The sequence below is a fragment of the Limanda limanda genome, chromosome 6 (genome assembly GCF_963576545.1).
Source record: "Limanda limanda chromosome 6, fLimLim1.1, whole genome shotgun sequence".
Taxonomy (NCBI): domain Eukaryota; kingdom Metazoa; phylum Chordata; class Actinopteri; order Pleuronectiformes; family Pleuronectidae; genus Limanda; species Limanda limanda.
The window spans coordinates 16,075,465-16,101,574 of NC_083641.1; the positions used below are offsets into that span (position 1 = coordinate 16,075,465).

The 26,110-nt window shown below is 40.9% G+C and overlaps 1 protein-coding gene across 1 annotated transcript; it reads left to right on the plus strand.

Moving 5' to 3' along the window:
• The first annotated feature begins 12,604 nt into the window (after window positions 1–12,604).
• Window positions 12,605–21,160, plus strand: ccdc92ba (coiled-coil domain containing 92Ba). The gene is made up of 3 exons (XM_061072461.1): window positions 12,605–12,740; window positions 17,540–17,587; window positions 20,442–21,160. Exons 1-3 carry the CDS (start codon window positions 12,605–12,607, stop codon window positions 21,158–21,160), a joined length of 903 nt encoding a protein of 300 aa, XP_060928444.1.
• Window positions 21,161–26,110: the final 4,950 nt, after the last annotated feature.

The following is a 26,110-nucleotide window of genomic DNA, read 5'->3' on the forward strand; positions in this document are numbered from 1 at the left end:
GTGTTCATTGAATTTCCCAGTTGTGAAAAACAAGTCGATAATAGTGAAGGTGATTTTGTGAGTAATGTGGCTGTGGGACGTTTTGCCACTTTGGTTAAACATTGTGATTTGTTTTGTTTCTGCTGCTGTCGAAGCCCCAAAATGAACTATTTCACAAATGCAGCAGCAGTAAGTTCAGTGCAAGGGAAACATTACACAAATTGTAAAAAGTCAGTTTATTAGGAACACCAAGCTAAACCAATACAGTCTAACTCAGAGCAGTCCTGTGATCGATCTCACCATCTTCAGTGAACATTATTTTATAACAATTTTTATAATACCTCCAATGTTTTGGGGTTGTCCGCTTGGCCATCCCATTCTTGTGAACACAATATTTCAAGAACACCTTGAGGGAATTTCTTCAGATTTGTTCAAAATGTTCAGTTGGACTCAAAGATGAACTGATGAGATTTTGGTCAAAGGTCACATAACAAAATAGCATTTAACTAGTGATTAGATTTTGGTGGTTGAAGGCCTCAAAAAAAGGTTTTTGGTTTCTTGAATATAAAATCTCAAGTCGGCCTGAAGCTAATTTTTTTCAAACTTCGATTACTTGGACTTAAAGAAGAACTGATTAGATTTCAGGTATGTTACCATACATAAAATGTATGTATAAATGTATTAGAATACACAGAACAATATAACCTTCATGAAGGGAGGATTTGTTGCTGAACTGAACTGTGTTGGACTCAATGTATTTTGCAGATAAATAATTGACACAAACAAAGTCCATAAACACCAAGACATGGCTGCACTAAACAGACTGCACTGTTTTGGGAGGAAGGCAGTAGAGGTGGAATTATTATTATTGTTGTGACTTAACTCCATGTTGCCTTTTTATGAAAGATGATGCTCTTTTTAATTTTATTTTAAATTGTGAATCTAGATTAGCTTTTCTTCAAATGTTTTGGGCAGCTTTGTGGTTCTAGTTAGGAAAACTGGTGATGATGATTGAAAGTCTTTCTAACAAACAAGCTTATGTTTGTGAATGTTTTGTAAAGCTGTAACGTTATTGGAATTACACATGTTTGATAGCAGATTTGTTCATGATGTTGCCGGGTGCTCTTATAGGACAGCAGCCAAGTCAAGATTCTTCCTAGAAAAAAGATTCAGCTCTTTTCACTCCAATTCTGTTTTTTCTTGTTTCTTATGTTTTTGTTTCCTAATCATAATTGCCTGAGGCCACAGGATGGTGCTGTGATCTTGTATTTCCATGGGTATAGTGGTGCTTTTCTGGTGATTGGTGAAATATTGATATTTATTGAGGATTTTACGGTTAAAATAAATAAATTTATTGAAGACTATTGATACTGAGCAGCTCATCAAGGACTGATCCAACCGTTAAGAGGGAGAACCTTAAATACTGAAGCATCAGAGACTGGCTGATGTCTTTAAAGTAAAGTAAAATCATCTGTTGTCTCTGAGCATCAAACTATCACAAGATTTTTTCTCTGATGAATATAAGTCAATGCTTTTGTCAGCGTGTGTCATTTGTACAGATGGGTTTTCTTTACTAACTCACAAAGCAACATTCACAGTGACATCACGGTGACGGCAGTTTCAAATAAAGGCTCGGTTAATGGGGTCCGCAGCAAACAAACCTACCTTATTAGTTGTATAACAGTTTTATTTTTAATGTTTTGTAAATGAAAATCCAATTTATGTTTTATACAATAACTATTTGTTTAACGTAAAAATAAAGATCGTTGAAATGAAACTTTGTGTTGTCCTTTCACTGTTCCACTTGTCTGACAGGTGTAAGAAGAGATTTTGGGATTATTGACGTATTATAGTCAGATATGTTACTTAGGTATAGGTAGCAATAGAACAATGTGAAGGTACTCCATCACAATTCAAAATATTCATTTTTAAGGAAGCATCTATATTACAGAATCACTAATATTACAGCATTTTAATTTTAGCTAAGTAGCGTAGTTCTATAAAATGGCAACATATTGTAACCCATATTAATATCTCCCATATTATAAAAGTGATAATATAGATATACTTGAAATATATAAATATGCATTGCAATGTATACTAAATAAATAAATAGTCCACATTAAATATCAATCATTAAATAGTTACAATATAGATAAATGTGATATAAATAAATATAAAAATGTATTGTAAATGTATAGATAGATAAATAGTCCATTAAATTAATAAATAAGTAAAACTGGTTAAAGTCAGTTAAAACCCATGTTAAAGATCATTTAATGGAGAAATATTAAAAGTCTTCTGACTAAAAACGCTTTCCCTTTAAGACAGGTGAGAGTGCTTTCCCCTTTAAGAGATTTTCCCTCTGTGGAGGTGACAGGAAGGGGAGGCACATAATAGAGTATAAAAGGGAAGTGAGGGAGGAGACTCGAGAGAAGCAAAAGGACAAACAAAAGGAAAGAGGAGAGCGAAGATGTTTGGCTGCTAAAAACCATGTGTTACAAAGATATGTTAAGACTTAAAAGCAATACCCAGAGTTTGTTGAAAAGTGCTTTACATGCTTGAAGAGGTTCCACGATCAGGGAACCTGTGAGGAGACACGTGTGTGTGTTGGAGGATACACATGCAACCGAGACAAGATGGCGAGCGAGAAGATCGGCGGACTCCGGTCGTAAGGGCTGAATCAACCATCCCTTTCCACCTGGACTGGACTTCTGCCACTGCCCGGATTGGACTTTGCTCACTGCCAGAGTGGTAGGAGTATCAACATTTTCTTTTTTTTGAATTGAACTAATTAAGGATTTCGAACGGAACTTTATTTTGAAAAGACTATCACACCGAACAAGAGAATACAGGGAAGAAGAGTGAAGAGCTCCACTCGTCTAACCCCTCCTTTATTGTTTGAATTATGTGTGTATATGTTTATTAAGTTTATTATGTTTATGATATATACTTTATTTATTATGTTATTTGTTAAGTGTGTTCAGTAAAGTGCCGGCTTTGAATTTAAAGTACCTGATCTCTGGCTTATTATTTATGCTTTCACCCCACTCCTTAAAACCCAGAACCTAGAACTAGTCCAGTATTTGGCCCATTAGAGGTAAATGCTACATTTGGCGAGCTAGCCAGGAGTGGCCAAAGCATAGATTAATAATCAGAGACCAGATAACCGCATTAACTTAATTAATTCATGATGGAAGTAATTCAAACTTTGGATGTTAAAATTACAAACTCTCTACTAGTCAGTGGTTTAACAGATACAGAGACTGATGAAGAACTTTATGACTTTTTAAAATTATATGGCTCGATTCAAAGAAGAATCCACGTAGACTTGCCCCAATCTGAAAAGCAGATCATTATAGAGTTTACGTATGATACAGCCCTAGAGTCACTCTTACCCTTACTACCATATAAACTGATAAGCAAGACTCAGACAGACGTGACTTACTTCATCCAGGCCTTAGCAAGTGCCTACACACCTGCAGATACTAAGTCAGCCACCAGGATGTTTCTGAAAGGACTGAAGGAGATTGCAAAGCAGAGCGGCAAGGACTTTGCAGATGTGCTCAAAGGAGAGCTCTCTCGCATTAGCGAGACTGTTCATCAGGAGATCTTGGATGACCAAGATGAAGACACAGATTCAGATGACGCCCAGAGACATCCTCTTGTGACTGCAGCACAGGTGAACCCTCAGCCCAGTGTTAGTTTCCCAGAAAATATTTATGACTCTAAATCTGATGTGAAATTTGATCCAACTCAGTATCAACATCCCCCAAAAGAAAAGACACAGGCCACCCTGAGCTTTTCTAATCTCTGCCCACCTGAAATGCAAAAGGTTGTCGTTGAGCACATAGTCAAGCACGAAGATTTAACACTGCAAACACATGCTTCATTTAGACTCCGACCCTTCTCTGGACGCAGCCCCCGTCCAAACCATGAAGTGGACTATGAGACATGGCGTTCCAACGCAGACTTTTTACTGAGAGACACACAACAATCAGACCTACACAAATCCAGAAAAATACATGAAAGCATTTTTTCACCTGCGGTTGACATAGTGAAACATCTGACACCTCACTCATCCCCCTCAATGTATTTGATCATTCTGGATTCAGCTTTTGGCACAGTTGAAGATGGAGATGACCTTTACGCAAAGTTTCTCAACACACTGCAAAACTATGGTGAGAAATCCTCAGAATATCTCCAACGACTGCAAGTGATGCTGAACACCACCCTCAGGAGAGGAGGAGTAACTGCAACCGATCTGGACAGCCAGCTTCTGAAACAATTCTGCAGAGGCTGTTGGGACAACACTCTGATATCTGAGCTAAAGCTAGAACAAAAGAAACAGAACCCACCCACCTTTGCAGAACTCTTGTTGCTACTTCGCACTACAGAGGGAAAACGTGACTCCAAAGACTCCCGCATGAAGCAGTACTTCGGTGCCTCAAAGCAGAAGGTGTCCTCACACTTCCAAGGTTCCTATGCTCAGTATGATGAAGACTATACTACATCACCTCACAGACGCAGTGACCCTCACTCTGAGATACAGGGCCTGAAAAGACAGATAGCTGAGATACAGTCTCAACTCTCACAAATCAAACAAAAAGACAATAAATCGTTTTCAAACAAACCATCCTTCAAAGCTACAACCACACAGTCCCCAGCTCAGAGTCACAGACCACAACAATTACGGTCCAACAACTCTGATGTGAACAATAACTACACAAATAAACCAAGACCCTGGTACTGTTTCAGGTGCGGTGAAGATGGACACATCAAACCTCAGTGTGAAGCTGAACCAAACCCTACACTAGTGGCTGCAAAGAGGCAGCTGCTGAAGAAAAGACAACTAGAGTGGGAACAGAAAACCGGTTCCTCCACATCCAATCAGTTAAACTGGCATCAGTCACTATTGAGGGACAAATAGGGATTGGACTCCAGGAAAAGTGTCCCAAAAGGAAATGGTGCGCCACCTCAGGATACTCACACTCAAGACAACAGACAGTAACCCTACCAAAGGGGCTCATCGGAGCAAAAACAACTGCAGAAGTCATCATTGCAGAAAAAGCCTGTAACTGCTTGTTGGACACAGGTTCACAAGTGACAACGATACCAAATTCATTCCACAAACAAAACCTCTTACATTTACCTATAGAATCCCTGGACAACCTGCTTGAAGTGGAGGCTGCTAACGGCCAGGATGTCCCCTACTTAGGATATGTCAAAATAGATATCACATTCCCCAAGAGTTCCCTTGGCATAGATGTTGAAGTCCCCACTTTGGCCTTAATTGTGCCTGACATGCGCTCAACCATGTCAAATGTTTTAATAGGCACCAACACTCTAGACATCCTGTACGAGCAGTACTCAGAGGCTGCACCTCATTACCACCAATATATGTCATATGGATACAAAGTTGTCCTCAAAACCCTTGAAATGAGACGAAGACAGAAAGTTGACCCCAGAGTAGGAGTTGTAAGACTGCTCAGCCATGATCCTGAGACCATCAGGCCTGGTGAAACCAGAGTTGTGGAAGGATTGATCAGTTGCAGAGCACCAGATGCTGGAGAGTGGGTCACGGTGGAGACTTCAAAAGCCTCTTTTCTACCAGGTGGCATAATGGTAACAAATGGTCTAGCAAGTCTCTCATCCAAATCACCCCGCCGCATACCAGTGATCCTCAAAAATGAATCGGATCATGACATCACCATCCTTCCCGAGACTGTGATAGCGGAAGTGAATGCTATCGAAAGAGTTCAGCTCATCACAACCAAAAACTCGGACTCTCTTACTAAACCTGACCAAGTGACTAAGATAAACTTCAACTTTGGAGACTCTCCAATATCTAATGAGTGGAAGGAGCGACTCACAGAAAAGCTGAAGTCAATGCCAGATGTGTTCGCTCAGCGGGATCTTGACTTTGGACGCACTGAAAAAATGAAACATCACATAAAGCTCAGTGACGAGACACCATTTAAACACAGAGCGAGACCGATACATCCAGAAGACATTGAGGCTGTGCGTAGCCATCTTCGAGAACTCCTAGATGCAGAAATCATCCGCGAATCGGAGTCACCTTTCTCCTCACCGATTGTAGTCGTCAAAAAGAAGAATGGTGACATCAGGCTCTGCATAGACTACAGGAAGCTTAACCTCCAGACTGTAAAGGACTCATATGCCCTACCCAATGTGGAAGAGTCATTCTCAGCTTTAAATGGATCCAAGTGGTTTTCTGTTTTAGATCTGAAGTCTGGCTTTTACCAGATCGAAATGGAGGAGTCAGATAAACACAAGACGGCATTTGTCTGCCCACTTGGATTTTTTGAATTCAACAGGATGCCTCAGGGAATAACAAATGCCCCAAGCACATTCCAAAGACTCATGGAGCGTTGCATGGGAGAGCTAAACCTGAAGCAAGTTCTGGTTTTCATCGACGACCTCATCATTTTTTCTTCAACTTTGGAGGAACATGAGGAAAGGCTTCTAAATGTTCTCAACAGATTGAGGGAGTATGGCCTGAAGTTGTCTCCTGAAAAATGCAGATTCTTTCAAACCTCAGTCAAATATCTAGGGCACGTTGTGTCAGAAAAAGGCATCGAAACAGACACTGACAAGATAGCTGCCCTTAAAACCTGGCCAAAGCCAAAAAACCTGAAGGAACTTAGAACCTTCTTGGGATTTTGCGGTTATTACCGACGGTTTATCAAAGATTATGCAAAGATTGTGAAACCTCTCAATACTCTAACTGCTGGATACCCACCCCTGCGGAAACGCAGTAACTCCAGAGTTAACACAGAGAAATACCACAACCCTAAAGATATCTTCGGAGACAGATGGACAACAAATTGTCAAAGAGCATTTGAAACCATCACCGAAAAGTTGACAACTGCCCCCATCCTTGGATTTGCAGACCCCAAGTTACCCTACATCTTGCATACAGATGCGAGCACAGTCGGGTTAGGTGCTGCTCTGTACCAGGAGCAGCAAGGACAGAGACGTGTTATCGCTTATGCAAGCCGTGGCCTCTCACCGTGTGAAGCCAGATACCCAGCACACAAATTAGAATTTCTTGCCCTTAAATGGGTAGTGACAGAAAAATTCCAAGACTATTTGTATGGAAGTTCATTCCTTGCTGTTACCGACAGTAACCCATTAACCTACATACTCACCTCTGCAAAGCTAGATGCTACAAGCTACAGGTGGCTAGCTGCCTTGTCAACATTCAACTTTCAGCTCCAGTACAGAGCAGGAAAGCAAAACCAAGATGCAGATGGCCTTTCCAGACGTCCACACCCTGTATTGACTGATGACTTCACATCACAAAAAGAGGTCGAAAGGATACAGCAGTTTGCAAAGAAACACATGTCTCAGCCCGAATACTCTAACCTAATGACTGAGGGCACAGTCAAAGCAATTTGTGAGAAACACTTTGTCCATCACATCGTGGAGGATGAAATTGCAGCGACACAGCCTGTTTCCACCTTAGTCATGTCTCTCGCCCATAACCCAAAAGCCATACCTACAACCTTTGCCGATGAAAATCAGTGTGGGGGTTTGCCCATCATCCCGTATCTCACAGCTGCTGAGCTGATGGAAAAACAGAGAGCTGATGCAACTATCCGAGAGGTGATACACCAGATGGAGTCAGGAGAGAAACCTCCACCAACTGTGAGGAAGGAACTCCCTGAACTCTGGCTGATACTAAGAGAATGGAGCAGACTGGAAATGTTGGATGGCATTTTATATCGAAAACGACAAGAACAACCTACCAGCTTGTACTGCCAGAAGAGCTGAGGCCCCTGGCCTTGAAGAGCCTACATGATGATGTTGGTCACATGGGCATGGAGTGCACAATAGACCTTGTCAGAGCGCGGTTTTATTGGCCCAAAATGTCCACAGATGTGGAAAACAAGATCCGAACCTGCAATCGTTGCATACGACGCAAATCTTTACCCGAGAAAGCTGCACCACTTGTTAACATCACAGCTACAAGACCACTTGAGCTTGTGTGCATGGACTTTCTCTCACTAGAACCAGATTCAAGTAACACCAAAGACATTCTGGTCATCACTGACCACTTTACTAAGTACGCAGTTGCCATCCCTACATCAAACCAAAAGGCTAAGACAGTGGCTAAGTGCTTATGGGATCACTTCCTTGTCCACTATGGCATCCCTGAGAGACTTCATAGCGATCAAGGTCCCGACTTTGAGTCCCGTACAATTAAAGAGTTGTGTGACCTTATTGGCACCCAGAAAATAAGGACCACCCCCTATCATCCTAGAGGGAATCCCGTTGAACGTTTCAACAGAACCCTGCTAAACATATTGGGAACCCTTGAGAACAAGAAAAAGAGTCATTGGCGTAATTACGTCAAGCCTTTGGTACACGCCTATAACTGTACAAAAAACGAAGTGACAGGCTTTACCCCTTATGAGCTGATGTTTGGGCGACAGCCTAGATTGCCCATAGACCTTGCCTTTGGTCTACCAGTCCACCACCAACCAGGATCACATTCTCAATACATTCAGAACCTGAAATCTCATCTTGAGACCAGTTATCGAGTTGCTGCTGAAAATGCAAAGAAAACAGCTGCACGCAACAAAACAAGATTTGACAAGTGCATTGTTGAGTCCACCTTGAGAGTAGGCGACCGAGTTTTAGTAAAAAATGTCCGCCTAAGAGGCAAACACAAGTTAGCTGACAAGTGGGAGTCAGACGTGTATGTTGTCCTAAAACAATGTGGAGACGTTCCAGTGTATGTTGTCAGACCTGAGACCAGAGAGGGTCCACAGAGAACCCTTCACCGTGACCTTTTGCTGTCATGTGGTTTCCTCCCGATGACCTCGGCAGAGAGTGAAACTGACACAATAAAGACGGCCAGGCGGCCAAGAACCCGACAACATCCGAGAGACAGCTCAGATACGGCAGATGGGAGTGAATCTCAATCCGACTCTGAAGAGTACTATTATGACGGTCATAGAAACCAACGAGTGGAGACCCTGGGTTTCAACCAAGTCCCAGAACCCGCAGAACAAGTTCCAGACAGGACTATCCCTCAAGATGCTCCAGCAGAAACTTGTGACTTATACCCACCTGATCCTGATGAAATCTGTTTTCCGCACCAAGATGAGAGTTGCTTACCTGATCTTGGAGGAATCATCGTATCTGATGCTGCAGACATTGACAGACTTGAACCTGAGGAAAGTAACTCATCTCTACCTGAGGAGAGCATCTTACCTGAGGAACAGAATACTCAAGACCTCCCAAAAGAGGACCTGAACATTCCCTCATCCCCTAATCAAGCCAATGAAGAAGGGAATGACATTGAAACTTCTCAAAAACAACCTGACACTGAGACAGAACCCCCAAGACGATCCACCAGAGACAGAAAGCCTATTGATCGACTGACTTACCCTGAATTAGGAAATCCATTAGTGACAATAGTCCAGTCTCTGTTGCAGAGTTTGACTGACGTATTCACAGACTCAAAACCACATAGAATTATGATAGTATAGTATAGATTCAGTATTTTGCACAGGGACGTGCAAAAGGTAAAGTGGGGAGGATGTAACCCATATTAATATCTCCCATATTATAAAAGTGATAATATAGATATACTTGAAATATATAAATATGCATTGCAATGTATACTAAATAAATAAATAGTCCACATTAAATATCAATCATTAAATAGTTACAATATAGATAAATGTGATATAAATAAATATAAAAATGTATTGTAAATGTATAGATAGATAAATAGTCCATTAAATTAATAAATAAGTAAAACTGGTTAAAGTCAGTTAAAACCCATGTTAAAGATCATTTAATGGAGAAATATTAAAAGTCTTCTGACTAAAAACGCTTTCCCTTTAAGACAGGTGAGAGTGCTTTCCCCTTTAAGAGATTTTCCCTCTGTGGAGGTGACAGGAAGGGGAGGCACATAATAGAGTATAAAAGGGAAGTGAGGGAGGAGACTCGAGAGAAGCAAAAGGACAAACAAAAGGAAAGAGGAGAGCGAAGATGTTTGGCTGCTAAAAACCATGTGTTACAAAGATATGTTAAGACTTAAAAGCAATACCCAGAGTTTGTTGAAAAGTGCTTTACATGCTTGAAGAGGTTCCACGATCAGGGAACCTGTGAGGAGACACGTGTGTGTGTTGGAGGATACACATGCAACCGAGACAAGATGGCGAGCGAGAAGATCGGCGGACTCCGGTCGTAAGGGCTGAATCAACCATCCCTTTCCACCTGGACTGGACTTCTGCCACTGCCCGGATTGGACTTTGCTCACTGCCAGAGTGGTAGGAGTATCAACATTTTCTTTTTTTTGAATTGAACTAATTAAGGATTTCGAACGGAACTTTATTTTGAAAAGACTATCACACCGAACAAGAGAATACAGGGAAGAAGAGTGAAGAGCTCCACTCGTCTAACCCCTCCTTTATTGTTTGAATTATGTGTGTATATGTTTATTAAGTTTATTATGTTTATGATATATACTTTATTTATTATGTTATTTGTTAAGTGTGTTCAGTAAAGTGCCGGCTTTGAATTTAAAGTACCTGATCTCTGGCTTATTATTTATGCTTTCACCCCACTCCTTAAAACCCAGAACCTAGAACTAGTCCAGTATTTGGCCCATTAGAGGTAAATGCTAATTTTATAACTTTTGTACATAGAAATATATATTCAACATTACAATGTTCTATGAAATCTTGTGAATTTAAATAGGAATGCACCCAAGTAAACTACAAGTCACATTTTCTTTTGTACAAGAAGTATGTTGGGAGGACATGAAATCTGAAATGTTATTTTACCCTAAGCTTTATTATATAGCATTTGTCGTGTAGTTGTTTGTTTGTTTGAACTGAGAGTTTTTATTAGATGATGTGGTATGTATTGTTTTAATATGTGGTTTAATTGCATGGCTGGCTATATCTTATCATAGGGAGCATTGGAATTTCTTTAGATTTAAAGTATTATTAACCTTGAACCTACCATTTGTTGTTGATACTTATATACTTTGCTTCTTTACTCATGTGGCCTGGGATTTAATAATATTAATAGCAGCCTCTTTGTGTGTGTGTGTCCTCACTTCCTTTGCACAAATTAAAGACTTTTATTTGATAACAAACTGAATGCTTGGTCCTCAGGATGACAAACACTGAATCAGCCTCTGTTCGTGGTGCTGAAATCTCACCAACCAAAAACCATGGGTCTCAGAATAATGAAACTCTATTTGCATCAGATGTTTAAACTATGATTGTTTGTAATCACATTGCTTTGGTATATATTTGACATGAAGGTGTGTTTTCCTTTGTACTCCCACAAGTCCACACTTGGTATTGATCCTCTCCAGACTCCATATATCCAGACCGGGGCTGCTCCCTCCAATCAGCTGCCCTCCTCCCTCTCGTACGATGCTCTCGCGTTGTCTGCGCTTGTTTTCACGGCTGTTCCGAGCTCAGCGTCCGCAGCAGCCTGACGTGCGTGTGATGGGGAGCAGACGCGTGCGTGTTGGAGACTATATGTAAGAAAACATGGGCCGAGCACCTCATCCTCGGACTCTGAGAACATGACGCAGGACAGCGGTTTCTCCAGAGTGCAGCGGTGTTTGTGCCTTTCTCCATCCTCTCCATCCTCTCCTCCCCCCCCCCTGCTGGGATCAGAAGGCGTCACATGCGGCTGAGACTCAGTCAGATAACATGTCTGTGGATGAGCACCGCAGTCTGCAGGATCTGGACCAGCGCCGGAGGCCGGTATGCCCGCACCGGAGGACGTTTTTATAACCATTGCAAACCACTTCTCTGAGATTTAGACACTTTACATCAATTCGAAGGTAAGAAGAGACACTTGTGTTGTTGTGATTGTTCATTTCAGAATGCGTAGTTGGGTTTGTAGATGTATCCTGCAGGATTTTCCTGCCATTCCTTATAAATATGGTGATATAAAAAAAAAGTCATGTTTGTTATTGTAATCCTGGCATTCCATAGTATTCGTTTACAGAGAAATGAGATATGAGTTTAATCAAATACTTGTTTTTTGATAGTACATTGATGTATATGAATATGTCAATGACTTGAAATTGCAAGATTTACTTTTTAAATGTTTGCGCAATCGAATTATAATGATTTGAATGTTTTTGAATTGATTTTTTATGTTTGAATGTTGTGATTTGCCAACGGATAGATTACTGTGTTAGAAGCCCAAGATGGAAAATCATATTGCTGCTTGAACTAGTTTACAAGAAACTATTGCTGAGTTGGCCTTTCATCAGGTTTGAGCGAAAATGTCTGTGCACGTTTGCTCCCATTTCTGTTGATCTCTCTGGTCATCAATACCTTATTTATAGCAGCCCCCCCCACACACACACCACCACCACCACATGACCTCAATACTTTCAATCCCCTCCCTCTGCAGCGTTCATCACAGTGTGAGAAAATGACATTTACAGCTTTATATAGTAGCTACTTTGGCCACGAGCTCGTCGGTACAATCTGCCAAGTGTTATTTTATTATTCCTAAAGTGTATCAAGTGTAAGGTCTAATAATTTAGAAACTAGACATGAGTATTTGACCAATGCCAATTCTCTCCCTGTGTCTCCAGAGTGCAGCCATGGCTGATGAGAGCAGCAGCGTGTCCCAGCAGTTAAAGAGTGTGGAGAGGAGCATGGTGTTCCTCCGGCAGGAGCACCTCACCTTGCTCCATGGCCTCCACCTGGAGATCCTCTCCCTGCAGAAACGATGCTCAGGTGAACAGTGTGTGTGTGTGTGTGTGTGGTGTGTGGTGTGTGTGTGAGTGAGAAAGAGAGAGACCATTATGTCCCCTGGAACACCTAAGACATTTTTAGTGGTTATATCATTTATATAGGAACATAGACCCTCAAATGAATGAGAAAGTTAACTATATATATTTTACTTTATACTATACTTCCCATCACATCAAAGTTTAGTTTTGTCCAAGTGAGACTCCAAAGATATTTTATACCATGTGTGAAGAAAAGCAGCAAATCCTCATGTTTGACAGAACAGATCATGTTTGTCATTTTCACTTGAAAAATGATGGATACGATTCATCAATAATCAGAATACACTGTTATACATTCTCTGTCAACAACAGACCAGTGACTTCAGCTGTAAACAGCTCATGTTTATCTGCTTCATTTGAACCTCTTCTTTCGTGTTGCTTTCCTTCTCAGCTGCTTTAATTCTTCATTAATCTGCAGGGACCCCTCTCATTGACCCCCTACCGTCACACAGAACATTAATTCAGAGCTTTAATTACAGGCTTGATGGATTATTAGAAAGACGATTGTTCCAGGCCTTTTTTTTAATGAGGGTTTAATAATCCTTCAAGCCTGCTCCCACATATAATTCAGCTGTAATGATTTCACCTTCTTTTATTCTGGCTTCATGACCAGTTTATCATGTAAGGGCGTGGTGGTTGTCGTGGTGGTGGTGGTTTGGTAACAGTCTTCAGTTGTTGTCGTTTCCAAACAGTACCCATGTGCACACGCTCCCCATTGTTCATCGAGTGGGGGTCTGCTCCATCAATCAGAGGCAGACTGTGACTACATGGTGATGTCATGCTACAATTCCTGTAGATTGCATCATTTCCTGTTTGAGGCTTAATGGATAATACATCCATATAATCAAGCCAGTGCACATGAACACACACACACACACACACACACGCACACTGCTATTATACTTGTGTGGACATTAGATTTAATTAATTCACCGGAGGCTGTCCCTGTCCTTTAATGCAGTTACATGCGTAAAGCCTGCACCCTCATATCATGCTGCATTCATTCAATACAGAACAGAACACCTGATTTTTTGACTTGTTCACACATGATCCTATAATCTTAGTGCTAAACTATACTGTCACACCAGATTCAGATGCTTTTGTGGTTTAAAGTATTTGCTGCTGTCTTTAGAAGGTAGAAAGTAACAGTGTATAATTTAAATAAAATGAGCAGTTTGTTGATATATCTGTAGTTTTTGAATGGAGTGAAAGATATTCTCTAGGTCAGAAATTCCTGATATCTCCAAGTCAGAGGTTGAACAGTTTTCCCACTCACTCTTAAATACAGTTTAAACATTGTGATATGAACATTGCAGTAATCTGATCTTAATTCTAACCTCAAACCCTAAAATGATTGGGCTGTAAAGATAACAGAACCCTCAATATTTCATCTTCACAAACTCGACACAAACATACACATGGTACAGACTAACATACAAAATACTCGCACACACACACACACACATACATACATACACACACATTCATCGTCAATCAAATAAATCCTCACAAAGATGCACACAAACATGTCCATCATGGTTTGGTTAATCCATGGATTCCATAGCGCTTAGTAATCCATCCAAAGGGGATTCTGGTTAAACAAATATTGTGTGTGTGTGTGTGTGTGTGTGTGTGTGTGTGTGTGTGTGTGTGTGTGTGTGTGTGCGTGTGCGTGTGCGTGTGCGTGTGTGTGTGTGTACGTGTACGTGTGTGTGTGTATGGTGTGTGTGTTTTACAGATAGTTGATGACTTCTGTCCAGACAGAATCAAAGTGATGTTCATGTAGTCATTCAGCATCCAGGAAAACAAGACGGTTCAGTCCTGTTTGGCTGAACCTTCAGAAAAACAACATTATAAGAAATTATTTTATCAATAACAGAGACTTCAGAGAGATTTACTGCTTTTTCTCTCTGGCAATAAACACACTCTGTCCTCGTGTCTCATAAACAGAAATAAATCTTTGTCCTGCAGCAGCTGGAGTCATGAATCTGCTCAGCGGTTTGTGTCTGCCTGTAACACAGACCTTTATCTCCACACTCCTCAGATGTTTCTGCAGGGTTGCATAAGCAGGGACAGTGTTCTGCCACATTCACTGAAACACCCGAGATCATCTCCTCTTTCTGCCGAGCGTCTTTAAAGCCTCTTATTATGGTTTCATGCCATATTGGAAAATCTTCTTTTTACGGCAAAGTAGGATCAAATGGCTGCTGAACAGGCTCATGGATTTCCAGCATGCAGGAAAATGAGACTGAAAATTACAATCTCTCAAAAATGTAATTATGATTCTCATCATAGGTCGATGTGGAGAAACTTGAAGGTCAAAACAAACGTTGCTACTTCAATTTATCGGAGCTCACTTACGGGTTGATTATATTTGCTCCTGCACACATCCACAAACAATCCCTGACAGGCTCACCCCCCCGCTCCCCTGATGGAGCTGGTCAAAATGCTCAACTTTAAAATTACATTTGGGTGTGATAGTTGTTTGCTGCTGACTCGCTCATGTGCAGCCTGGACAGGGACTGCTAGCTTGATCTGATGGTGGGATCATGCATAATTATTTCTGTTGTTGTATTGTTGACCTCTACTACTGCTACTCCTTATTGGCATGAAGGTGTTTGCCTTTCTGTTCCCTTCTTCAAAAAGCTAAATCAAATTTAGTTATCTGTCTTTGAAATGGGGCACTTTTCTCTGATATGATGTGTGAGTCACAGAAATCAATTATTTGCGGGTGTGTTTGTGCAGTTTGTCCTTCAAGATATCTTTACAACGTCCAAGGTTGAGCAGAGAAACAAAACCCCCGGAATGCTCAGTGAGAATGCAGGAGATAAGTCTGATCTACAAAGACTCACACACATACACACACAGGATGCTGAAATCTGCTGAGCGCCCCTTTTCCTTTATGTGACTCTGTTTTCGAGAAATATTTCTCACCGTCGGCACCCTGCTGTGATATGAACTTTGTAAATGCTTCCGGCAGTTGTGAATGAGGATAATAACGAAAAAAAATCATATTCCTCAAACACCCCCACCTTCCTTCCTTCCTTCCTTTTATCTTTCTTCTTCTCCTCTTCACCCCCTCATCTTCATCTTTTCAGGCTCTTTCCAGGTTAGAACTAACCACCATGTGTTACTCTAGATTATCTCTATTTTTAACCGATCTTGGAAGTCAAATCTATGCCCCATTAATCAAAAAATTACTGAAGACAGACACACACATACACACAAACACACACACACTAGTGTGCTGAGAGCTTGATGACAAGATTTCCCCACAGTCAGGCATCACTGACTGACCATCGAGATGAGTGACAGTCCAGACACGACCAGGCGGCCGTCTGGTTTCCACAAGAGACACAATCCAACATCATTAATAACTGAAACCAGTCTGATACATTATCTTCTCAAACCATTAGTTGCTGTAATGCCAGAACATGAGATATAATCCATCCAGAATCTAAAAATGTCAGTGTGCCAGATATCATATCACGTAATATTTGGATAATCCTAATCATACTGCAGGGTGATCTCACTGTGACACAATTCAACTCTCTCACTATGACGGCTACTATGATCATGTCTCTTTTAACCCTGCTTTCATACATGTACTGAAGTCCGGACTTTTCCCTGATATTATTCAGATGGGCTGTATGAACGCAAATGTTGCCCAAGTCAGTTGCAGTGGATATTTTCCTGCCAGCCCTTGTAAAATATCCAGAAAATGTCCATGAATAAGCCCATGTGAGAATACAATGGAAAGCATTATAATAGACAAATAAGTTAAAAAACAAACAAGCAGATTGCAAATATCTCAAGATGAACCAGAGGTACCACATACACGTAGAAGATTCGAGAAACGAGAGCTTTTGGTCATAAGAACTGACTTCGGTGTTGATTTTCTGTAAACAAAAAGCAGTGGAATTGATTGCAGGAGGCTGTGAGCTCGATCTGGACACCAACCCTCGCCTGAATGTCCCAGAAACATTTTCCCGTTCTTGTGAACGCGTCTGACCCGGACATTCTCTTGCTGCGTTCTTCAAATCGGAGACTCCAGAAAAATGCCTGGACCGAATTTCTCTAAAACCAAATTTTTGAGAGTTCATGTCTGAGAATGGCATTAGTGTCCATTCAGACATTCAGACAAGATATTTGATGCAAAAGTTAAAGATTAAATCAAGCTATGAAATTCATCTACAGTGTTAGCTCTATTAAGAAATAACACCTAACATGATGTTTCTAAATCATCAGCAGGTGGAATGTTTACAGAGTGTAGCTATGGATTGAAATGTGAGTAAAGGTTATTTTCTTAGCAACATCCTATGTTTTAATAATTTCAGCTTAATACCAAGCATCTATATCTCCCTATAGGTTCCTATTTGCTTGGTTTGCATTGCCCCTTGAAGCAAAATTGCAGCAGCAGCAGTTTTTATTGAAGTGTGGATTGATTTCAGGGAGAATTGCTAATGATGCTTATACATCTTATTTAAGTTACAGGGCGTCACTGGCAGAGAGTCTCTGGCACAAATTCTTTTGATGTAAAGTTTCAGATTTAGCCTCATAAAATATGTATGAGCTCAGTGATGTGCTGGAAACTGCATCGAGCATCTGCTATGTTAACCAACAGGAAACGTCTGGGTACATGCAGCTTATTTCAGAACCACTCAGCCTCTGTATTTATGCTCTAACAATATGATTTCACATGGTTTTAATGGCTCTTTCCTGTTTTTCTCCTGTGTTTTTCAGAAGTGACGAGTGAGCTGAAGGTGATGCCTTCAGGCAGAAGCCAATTAGGTAAAACTCACAGTGATGAATTGATTTTTATGCTTTTTTTGTTGTTGTTGTCTTCAGGTTTGGAGACACAGAGTCAGAGACATGTTTACATTTCTCTGGGCCAGTTTCTCTCGCTGCACTCAACCCCCAATCGACCATCTCTGTCTGTGCCTGCATCCATCTCTCCCTCTGCCCTTCCCACCCTCCCTTCCCCCCGGGGACAGATCCCTGTCAGCCGCCTGCCTTCTTTTTTTTTCACCCCTGCCTCCTTATCTCTCTCTGTCTGTTCATCCACAAGCTGCAGGAAGTCTTTTTCAAACCATCAGTGCAAAGTGTATCTGTGTTTTCCCCTGTGTGTGTGTTTATTTACTTTTTTCGTCACATGTGTGCACATTTTCCTGCTTGAAAAGAAATGGTCACGGCCGTATGAAGATATACACACAGCTGCAGAGACAGTGGATCGTAGCTGACGTTGGCGGGACCATCTATTGTGTCTGGGTGCAGGGACAGGCATCATTTTGTCACAGCGAATTAGACACAGAGTCAAAAGGCTGAATGTGTGTGTGTACTTGTACATATTTTTTGTGGGGACTATTTTGAGCCTACAACCTACAGAGTGGGGACATTTTGACTGGTCCTCAGTTTCTGACCCACTTATAACAGGCTGTTTCATCATTAAGATTTGTTTTGAGGGGTTGGGTTAGAATTGGTTTTAGGTCAGGTTCAGGCAATTAGTTTGGATGGTTAAGAATAGGGTATGGGGCTAGGAAAGCATTATGTCTATGAGTGTCCCCTCTAAGATAGATGTACAAACCTGTGTGTGTGTGAGGCTACATTACATTACGTTATCCCACGATCCATTAATACCACACTGCCCCCTGTTCTCCTCTCCTACCTCGACAAAAAAATTGATCCATCCTCTTTTTCTTTTTCCTGCTCTCATTTTTCCACGAGGGTCCCAGCGGGGGTGTCCGCTTACAGGCTTTGCTCTGAGGGAGGGGAAGCTTAGAGTCGGGAAAAGAGAGGGGGGAAGAGGTGGAGAGAGAGGTATATATAAGAGAGCAATTAATGGAAAAGGTAAAGGCGGCAGGTTCAGGCTGCGGTGAGCTGGGAGACATGGTGGAGGAAGAAAGGTTACAATGGGAAGGGAATATCACATTAGGTGGTCATAAGGTGGACATTAGTTAGTTTAGAGCTCAACCTGGGTGTGGTGATGAGCGACAGAAAATCTGAGATTGATCGGTCCCCAAAGGATCCACTGTGGAAGACAAAGGGAGACATAGAGAATCCTGGAGGGGAATTATGGAAGGACAAGGATGTAGAAAAGGAACGAAAAGGATGAAAAGATGTTCGTGAAAGGAAAGAGTGACGTTTGAAGTACCCTATTACATTCAAGCCTAATCTGGACTCCAAACTTAGAGGACTCCAAAATGTTCCACTACCCTTTGAGATTCTCTCACCCAGAAACCTCGTCCTAGTTCGACAGTCAGCGTCGGCCTCTGTGGATGTAATCTCCTTCTCCTATGGAAAGCTGCAGCTCAGTCAGCCCTGAGGTTGCTGCACTGACTCAGGCCTTTTCATCTATTCCTCCCTCTCCTCTGGGGATTTTCACATGAATGAAAGAACACAAAGGATATATATACACAAGCAGAAAATATATATACGGTCTTAAATGAAACCTTTGGGACAGAGGTTGGGGTTAGAAGACCTAAAGCACTAGTGTGTCTTTGTAGCCGTCTAGGAAATTATGTCTTATCTGTACTGCATGATGACACTGTACAGTACACAAAGGTTTGTATAGTGCGGAATTAACTGTTTTTGGTTTTAATTACTTTCCTCGGATATAAGCTTGGAAGAGATAAACAGAATCTAAATATCAAAATATAAATCTATTGCAAACATATACTGTTTAATAAAGATGGATGATATAATGGCTTCCTAAAGGTGTCTAGATTGCCTCCTGGTGGATGGCTGCAGTATAGGACGTAAACCCAGCCTCCTCTGTGCTGGTGGATGGAACACGACCAAACCAAGTCAAAATACAAATTGATAACCAGAAACACAGTAAACAGCAGTTTTGACGATTGATCAATTATAATTAATGATTTAGTTAAAAAAGCTAAGAATGATTGGATAAGTTTCTCTCACGTAAGGATTTCTTTCTGTTTGTATTTACGTCTTTGGATTTTTGATTCTGTTCAGTCGTTTTAAGACTTCACATTACACTGAAAACATAAAGATAAGTCACATTTTAAGCAGAAGCTAAAAATGTGTCTGTCTTAGTAACACATCTTAGATTGTAACAATGCTGGATGATGAAAAGTTATTTTGATACATTGTCCTGCTTCAGTACAGCCTTTCCTTTTTGGAAATGTAGGTTACACTAATCAACCTATATATAAAATATAATGTATATTATATTTAGCAGTTTGTTCCCAGCAGCTGCCCAGTCCCACTTTAAAGCCTCCACAGCAATTTCGTAGCTCACACATTTTTTCATAATGAAATAATAATAGTTATCATGATTGGGTTCAGACCGTCCAGTTATTACTTGCATATAATTTTTAAATGAACATATCTGTGCCAAAAATATGATTTATATGGATAATGTTGGAATTGTGGCTCTGGTCCACGTGTGCTGATGAGTCAAGTTGACGTGGGCCAACAAAGGCTCAGCTTTGCATATATAAGTGAGATTGTGACAATGTGTCACAAAGTAAAGAACACAATTATTTAACTGTGTCTGTATACTCTGTCTGTTTTATGTGTTTCTTTTTGTGTGTGCGTTGTGGATTATTGGACTGAGCACATACACAAGTTTTATTAGAATCCTATTCGAACACGTTTCAACATTTGCCTTTCTTCTCTGTGTCAGATCTACAGGATGAAGAGGAGCTCCTGGAAGAACATTGTCGTCACGTGGAGAACCGGCTTGAAGAGCAGGATTGCACCTTAGGAGAAATGCGTGATGAGCTGACTCACAAGGGGGCTTTGGTGGGAGCCCTCAGAGCCAATCTCAAGGAAAAAGAGCGCCACTTCCTGGAGGAGCTCAAGCGCCGCAGCCACTGCTCGACCATCCTCAACACAGAGCTGCAGAAACAAACAGAGGCAGCAGCGTACCTTTCCTTCCAGCTGCACGCTGCGAGGCAGAAGCTTCACCACCAGCGGATGCAGCAGAGGCATGTGCTCCTTGCCAGGGCCAACAGTCAGGGGCCCCAGTACGGTGCCGAGCAGCACTCCGTTTCTCCACACATGACGTCAGGAGCCTCCCCTTCCTCCCCTGTGGTAAAACCGAAGCGTAAGAGCGGCAGGGCATCTTCCAGGGTGGAGCGGGCCCGGGAGTGCGTGCCCATGGAGAGAGTGATGGGCCCTGCAGAGCCCACAGCCATGCCGGACCCTGCGCTCTTCCTTCACCCTCGAAGGCACAGAGCTCGATCCAGGCACACCGTGGCACAGAGACAGGCCCCTCTCGGCATGGACAGGGAGGATGAGGAGGAAGGAGGTGGAGAGGGCCCAGTGGAGCCCCAGGATGAAGCTGCCAGACTGGTGTCTTCAGCTGCAGTGCCCCCTGCTGCTGAGACGAAGGCAGACTAGGAACATACTGTGACTTGTGCTTTTAACTGCAGTGTGATCACTGTATTAATATCATATGTCCGACTGTTAATGCTGTGTTCTGCACCTTGACCCAATTGATACTCAGACTGGGTTTAGCTATTGACTTATATCACACTTACCATAGAAACGTTTTTTAATTGACTTTGATATAACCTCAATCAACAAAGAGAAACTCAGTGAGTGTCACTTTAAGTCATTCTTAAATTAAATCAGATCTATCTGTTTACACTGCTGCCCCATGCTCTGTATACTGTGGGGCCTTATTATAAAGCAATCCCTTTTAGATTCACAGTGAGGGGGAGTTTGAAGAGGGCAGCAGCCATTTTGGGTGGACTACGAGCCCAGCTGTGTGGCCCGACCAACTGTGACCTTTCAAGGCCAACCATAAATCACTCTGTGTGGCCACATTTGTGTGGCCTGCTGAGAATAGCTGAGGCAACAGACACTTCCTGTTTGATGTCCTCCGTGTGATGATTGTAAGGAAGTATGTTTTTCAGTCACCTGCAGTCATTTCACTTTTGGTTACTTTTTGAATTTGTGACTCTGAATACCATTCTGTTAACACAGTGTTTCATTGTTTTTTACATTTTATACCTCATTTACAGAAAATAATTTCTGATTTGCCCTAAAACTCGACAACAGACAAAACACCAAGCTAGAATTCAACAGACTGCTGAGTTTTATATTAGAAGGGTCCTTGGACAGCATGTAACTTCTCCAAGGTAGTGTCCTATCTCACAATGTTAAGAGAGAGAGAGAGAATGTCTGATATTTGACCCCAGCCGTACTTGAACTTATGGATAACATCAATTTGCATAATTACTACAGACCTCATTTTAACATGTTTATAATTGTATTATTAATTTTAAACTCAGTGCTGTTGGCTGATTGTGAAAGTAAACTACAAAAACAGGAAAAACACCATACAAACCCCACACACACACATGAAGGACATTATTCTTACTTTCAAAACATATGATTTTTAAATAATAATATTATCTTATTCTATTGCAACCAATACGTAATTTATATCAGTTTTTGACTATTTTTCACAGATGAGAACTAAAGTGGCAACTCAATTTATTTTATCAGGGCCTGTCATAGGTGGATGCAAAGTTCATTTAGTTGTTGTAACTTTGGCCTTGTGCAATCTTTGAATCCAGGGCTGAACAAACAGTATTTAATTGTGTTACTCAAAGCTACACACTGAGACAGACATTTGCAACTTCTCCTCTGTAGTGACTGCTTTGTATAAAGACACAACATTCAGGTTATAATCAGTTGGGTCCGGGTGTGGTTTGTGTACTAAACAAACACACACACTTACACACACGGACTACTACTTCTTCAGCTCATTTGTGGTTGAGGTCGTTGGGAGAGTGGGGGGGGGGTTTCACCTCAGGAAAAATGGACAAACAGGAACATAAATGTAGGTTCAGGTTTGTTTTCAGCTGAAGGATGCTCTGTAACTGCACTGTGTTCATTTTCTGTTTTACACAAATCCCCAAAGACAAGATGGCAGGCTCAGCTGAATGATATGAATGGAGTGTGCATGCGTCCACTGTCATGTGCACATGGTGGCCTCTGGTGTCACAATGAGCAATTGGCATCTTTGGAAAAGAAGCAGTAGAGAGAAAATCAAACTAACACTTTCAATGACTGTAATTCAATGCAGGACATACTTTTCGTGTTATCGCTTACATGTATCACTGCTGATAATTAATTCAATGTTCTGATGAATACCCCACTGTAGCTGCTGCCTTACTATAGAGGAAAATGGATGATAGGAAAGCAGGACTCTGAACAAAATATGGAGACGTATAAGACATTTCTCTACTCAAGTACTGTGTCCTTTTAGTTTCTACAACACTTTTATAAGACACTGTGGGGTTTGCATATAAAGGTTTTTCTTTATTGGAAAGTAATTTATCTGAGTCGGTCGACAATAGAGCCAGGACCTGACTGAACATCAGTTACTTTGACAGGAGCCTTCCCGTAAGACTGAATTTCATTGTGGTTAGTTGCTGTGAGGCTTTTCTTGCCTTCTGCAGCTACTGGTTAGAAGTATAGGATCCTACATGTTTAATAAAGCAATATATCAATATATTTATATATTATTAGTAAGTTACATCCACTGGAATAAGTACACTTGAAGTGTTAAAATAGATTATTTAGATTGTTTAACTTTGTATATTGCTACTGTACGTTTTGCTGAATATTTTTCTGAATTGATTTTTAAAAAGTTCTGTTGATTTGTCACATGATTCATTGTGTTACAGTTTACAGGAGGCATTTAGGAATCAAGGATATGTTGTGTGTAAAGCCGCATTAAGAAAACGGGCATATTGATGCAGCATGAGACTGTGTGGATGAAAAGGTTGTCTTCTTTTTTAGCAAAAATGCAAATGTGATCAGGGCTTTAGTTTGCCTCTTAGCTTGTTATCCATTAGCATAACTGTGTGCACTATTCTTCCTCTGGTTTTATGAGACAGTTCAAAGCTGTCTTCTTTAAAACCGTTTTTTTTCCTTCCCTGAACATGAGAGACTGTTTGACCTCTTGACATCATCACTGCACTTGTCATTTAAATGAAACGACAGGTAGATTAAACTCTCCACCCACCTTTCTTAAGACTGATTTCACATTTCAGATGCTATCAGATGGTATTATGTAACATCTCGGATGAATAATCAAAACACTGGCTGCTATATATGCACCCAAGCTGCTGTTTGTCCAAAGTGGAGACTGATGACTTGTTTGTCTGCTTTGAAGGAAAAAACGCTAATGAGCCAAAGAGGCCCACCACCGCAATTAACAAAAAGACGAATGGTGTGGTGCCTTTATGAAGATGTCTTTTCATGAATATTTCAACTAAAGGGAGTAAATCTTCACCGCCTGATTTTTTTTCTAATCCTCAGAGCATGTCTAACTTCATCAGTCAAACACCACAAGACATTCTATCATTAACTCACATCCACGGAGAACGTCTTCCATCTTTATAAATGCCTATATCATAACTCTAATCCTCTTAATAAAGATGCTAATAAATGTCAGCAGCAGAAACACCTCTGTCTCATCCTGGTTGAGGTCAAAATGTTTATTTTTAGGGTCATGTTACATGGGCTCTAGCAATAATGCTGTGTGGTACCCAATGTGAGAAGCAGAGAGGTGCTGCTCCTGGTCTTTCTACGGTTTTTGGTCCTTGGCTGAGCACAAGCTACTGACTGGTTACCGCATATACTGTGTTTAGCTTCCTATACTGATCTACTGTACATATAATTGGAATAAAATGGAGGATTGTCTAGTCTGCTGTTTATTGAAACAGAGAACAAATTTCCACGTGATTCTATTATTTAAATTTTCTCAGACATTTAGAATTTGATTATTTATCTTAGTCAACAACAATTATTTGATGTATGACAAATCGAATGTCTACTTGGTTGGATTCTGTAACGTCACTTTGGCCATACAGGAGACCGTCAACACATATTGTTAACCGCTTCATACGTCATACAACACATAGGGTCAGAATATTGAAATATAAATCTTTATTATACAAAAAAGATTTGATAAGTTGATCGAGTAAAAGCAGTCTTAACCAACCGTGAACCGATTGGTTGATGTGCAATAGAAACAGTGCACGTCATGGACACACACCACCTGATCTCACATTACTAAACAACACAACAAAACAAACGGAAACAAAACCACCAAGGCAGTGTCTCACTGGCTGTAAACCAACAAAGTAAAACATAATCAAACTCATACAATAAAGTAATGGTATCATTTAGGACTGATAAATGGTTTGGATTACACATTGTAAGTTGTGAAAATGTGGGGATCTTTCCAGACATTATTCTCTCTTCTTATCTATAAAGTAATTCAGTGTATTTAGTAAATGATAAAATAATATTCAGGCCAGTTCGAAATATTATCTACAATTTACCACCAAAAAATGCATTGGATACCTGTGAGAAATAATTCAGGTCAGCCTAGTTTTTACAGTATTTTTTTTAAAGAGGCAGATACTATCTCATAAGACTCCTGACACTGTCATCTGATGTGTGGAAAATAATTGTACTACTTGAAGAAAATATTTGGCAGGTAAAGTTTCAGGACCAAACTGTCCCTTTACTAGGATGAGAGGAAAAGTGTCTTCTGTTCTTAACCAAGAGAAAAGTTGGATTTTAAAATTATTTTTCTTCATATAATAAGAGCACTGTTCTCTGAACATCATAGACGGTATATAAAGATGATGACATGACATCTTCCCAAAACTGAAAACAAAGCATCTTAATCGCCCCCTGGTGGCTGGCTGCAGTGTTAGAGGATGGGACATGGGCCAACCTAGAAAGTCGCATGTCGAATACATTATTCTTAAAGATTTGTTCAGTCCTTTATAGGTAGATCACAATTATGTCCAAGTGTTACTTTTTTTCTGGTAGGTTTGGTTTTGATTAATTATTTGATGCTGTAAAAATGGGTTGAAAAGTCAAGATTGACAGCTCAGACTGAGCCTCAATTGGTTGAGCGTGTACATCAGTGGAACCTCGATACCGTGCCTCCATCCCTGACCACAACTGCAAAGACTCTGAATCCAAATATGCACGGTGGTGGCGTTTGTGTCCGGGATACTTTGACCTCATATCTGGATATTTGGAGGAAGTGAAGACGTGTCGTCCATCTTCATATGGAGTCTATGGCAGTGGTTCTTAAACTTTTGCAATTGATGGACCCTTTTACTGAAGCAAACTAGACCACAGTCAAAGATTTTTCATTTGAGATGTGTTATTCTAGTGAGTGTATGGAGAAGAGTAGTCATACATTATCTCTGTGTTACCTATAGATTACATTTTAGTGGATCTAAACGTCCCTATTTGCCAGGGGCCCCCTGGAACCTCTCCCGGTCGGACCATTTGGGGTCCCTGCAC

Coding starts and splice junctions, on each gene's coding strand:
- ccdc92ba (XM_061072461.1), top strand. CDS start 12,605: ATGGCTGATGAGAGCAGCAGCGTGTCCCAGCAGTTAAAGAGTGTGGAG. Junction 12,741..17,539: donor CCTGCAGAAACGATGCTCAG/GTGAACAGTGTG, acceptor TGTGTTTTTCAG/AAGTGACGAGTGAGCTGAAG. Junction 17,588..20,441: donor TTCAGGCAGAAGCCAATTAG/GTAAAACTCACA, acceptor TCTCTGTGTCAG/ATCTACAGGATGAAGAGGAG.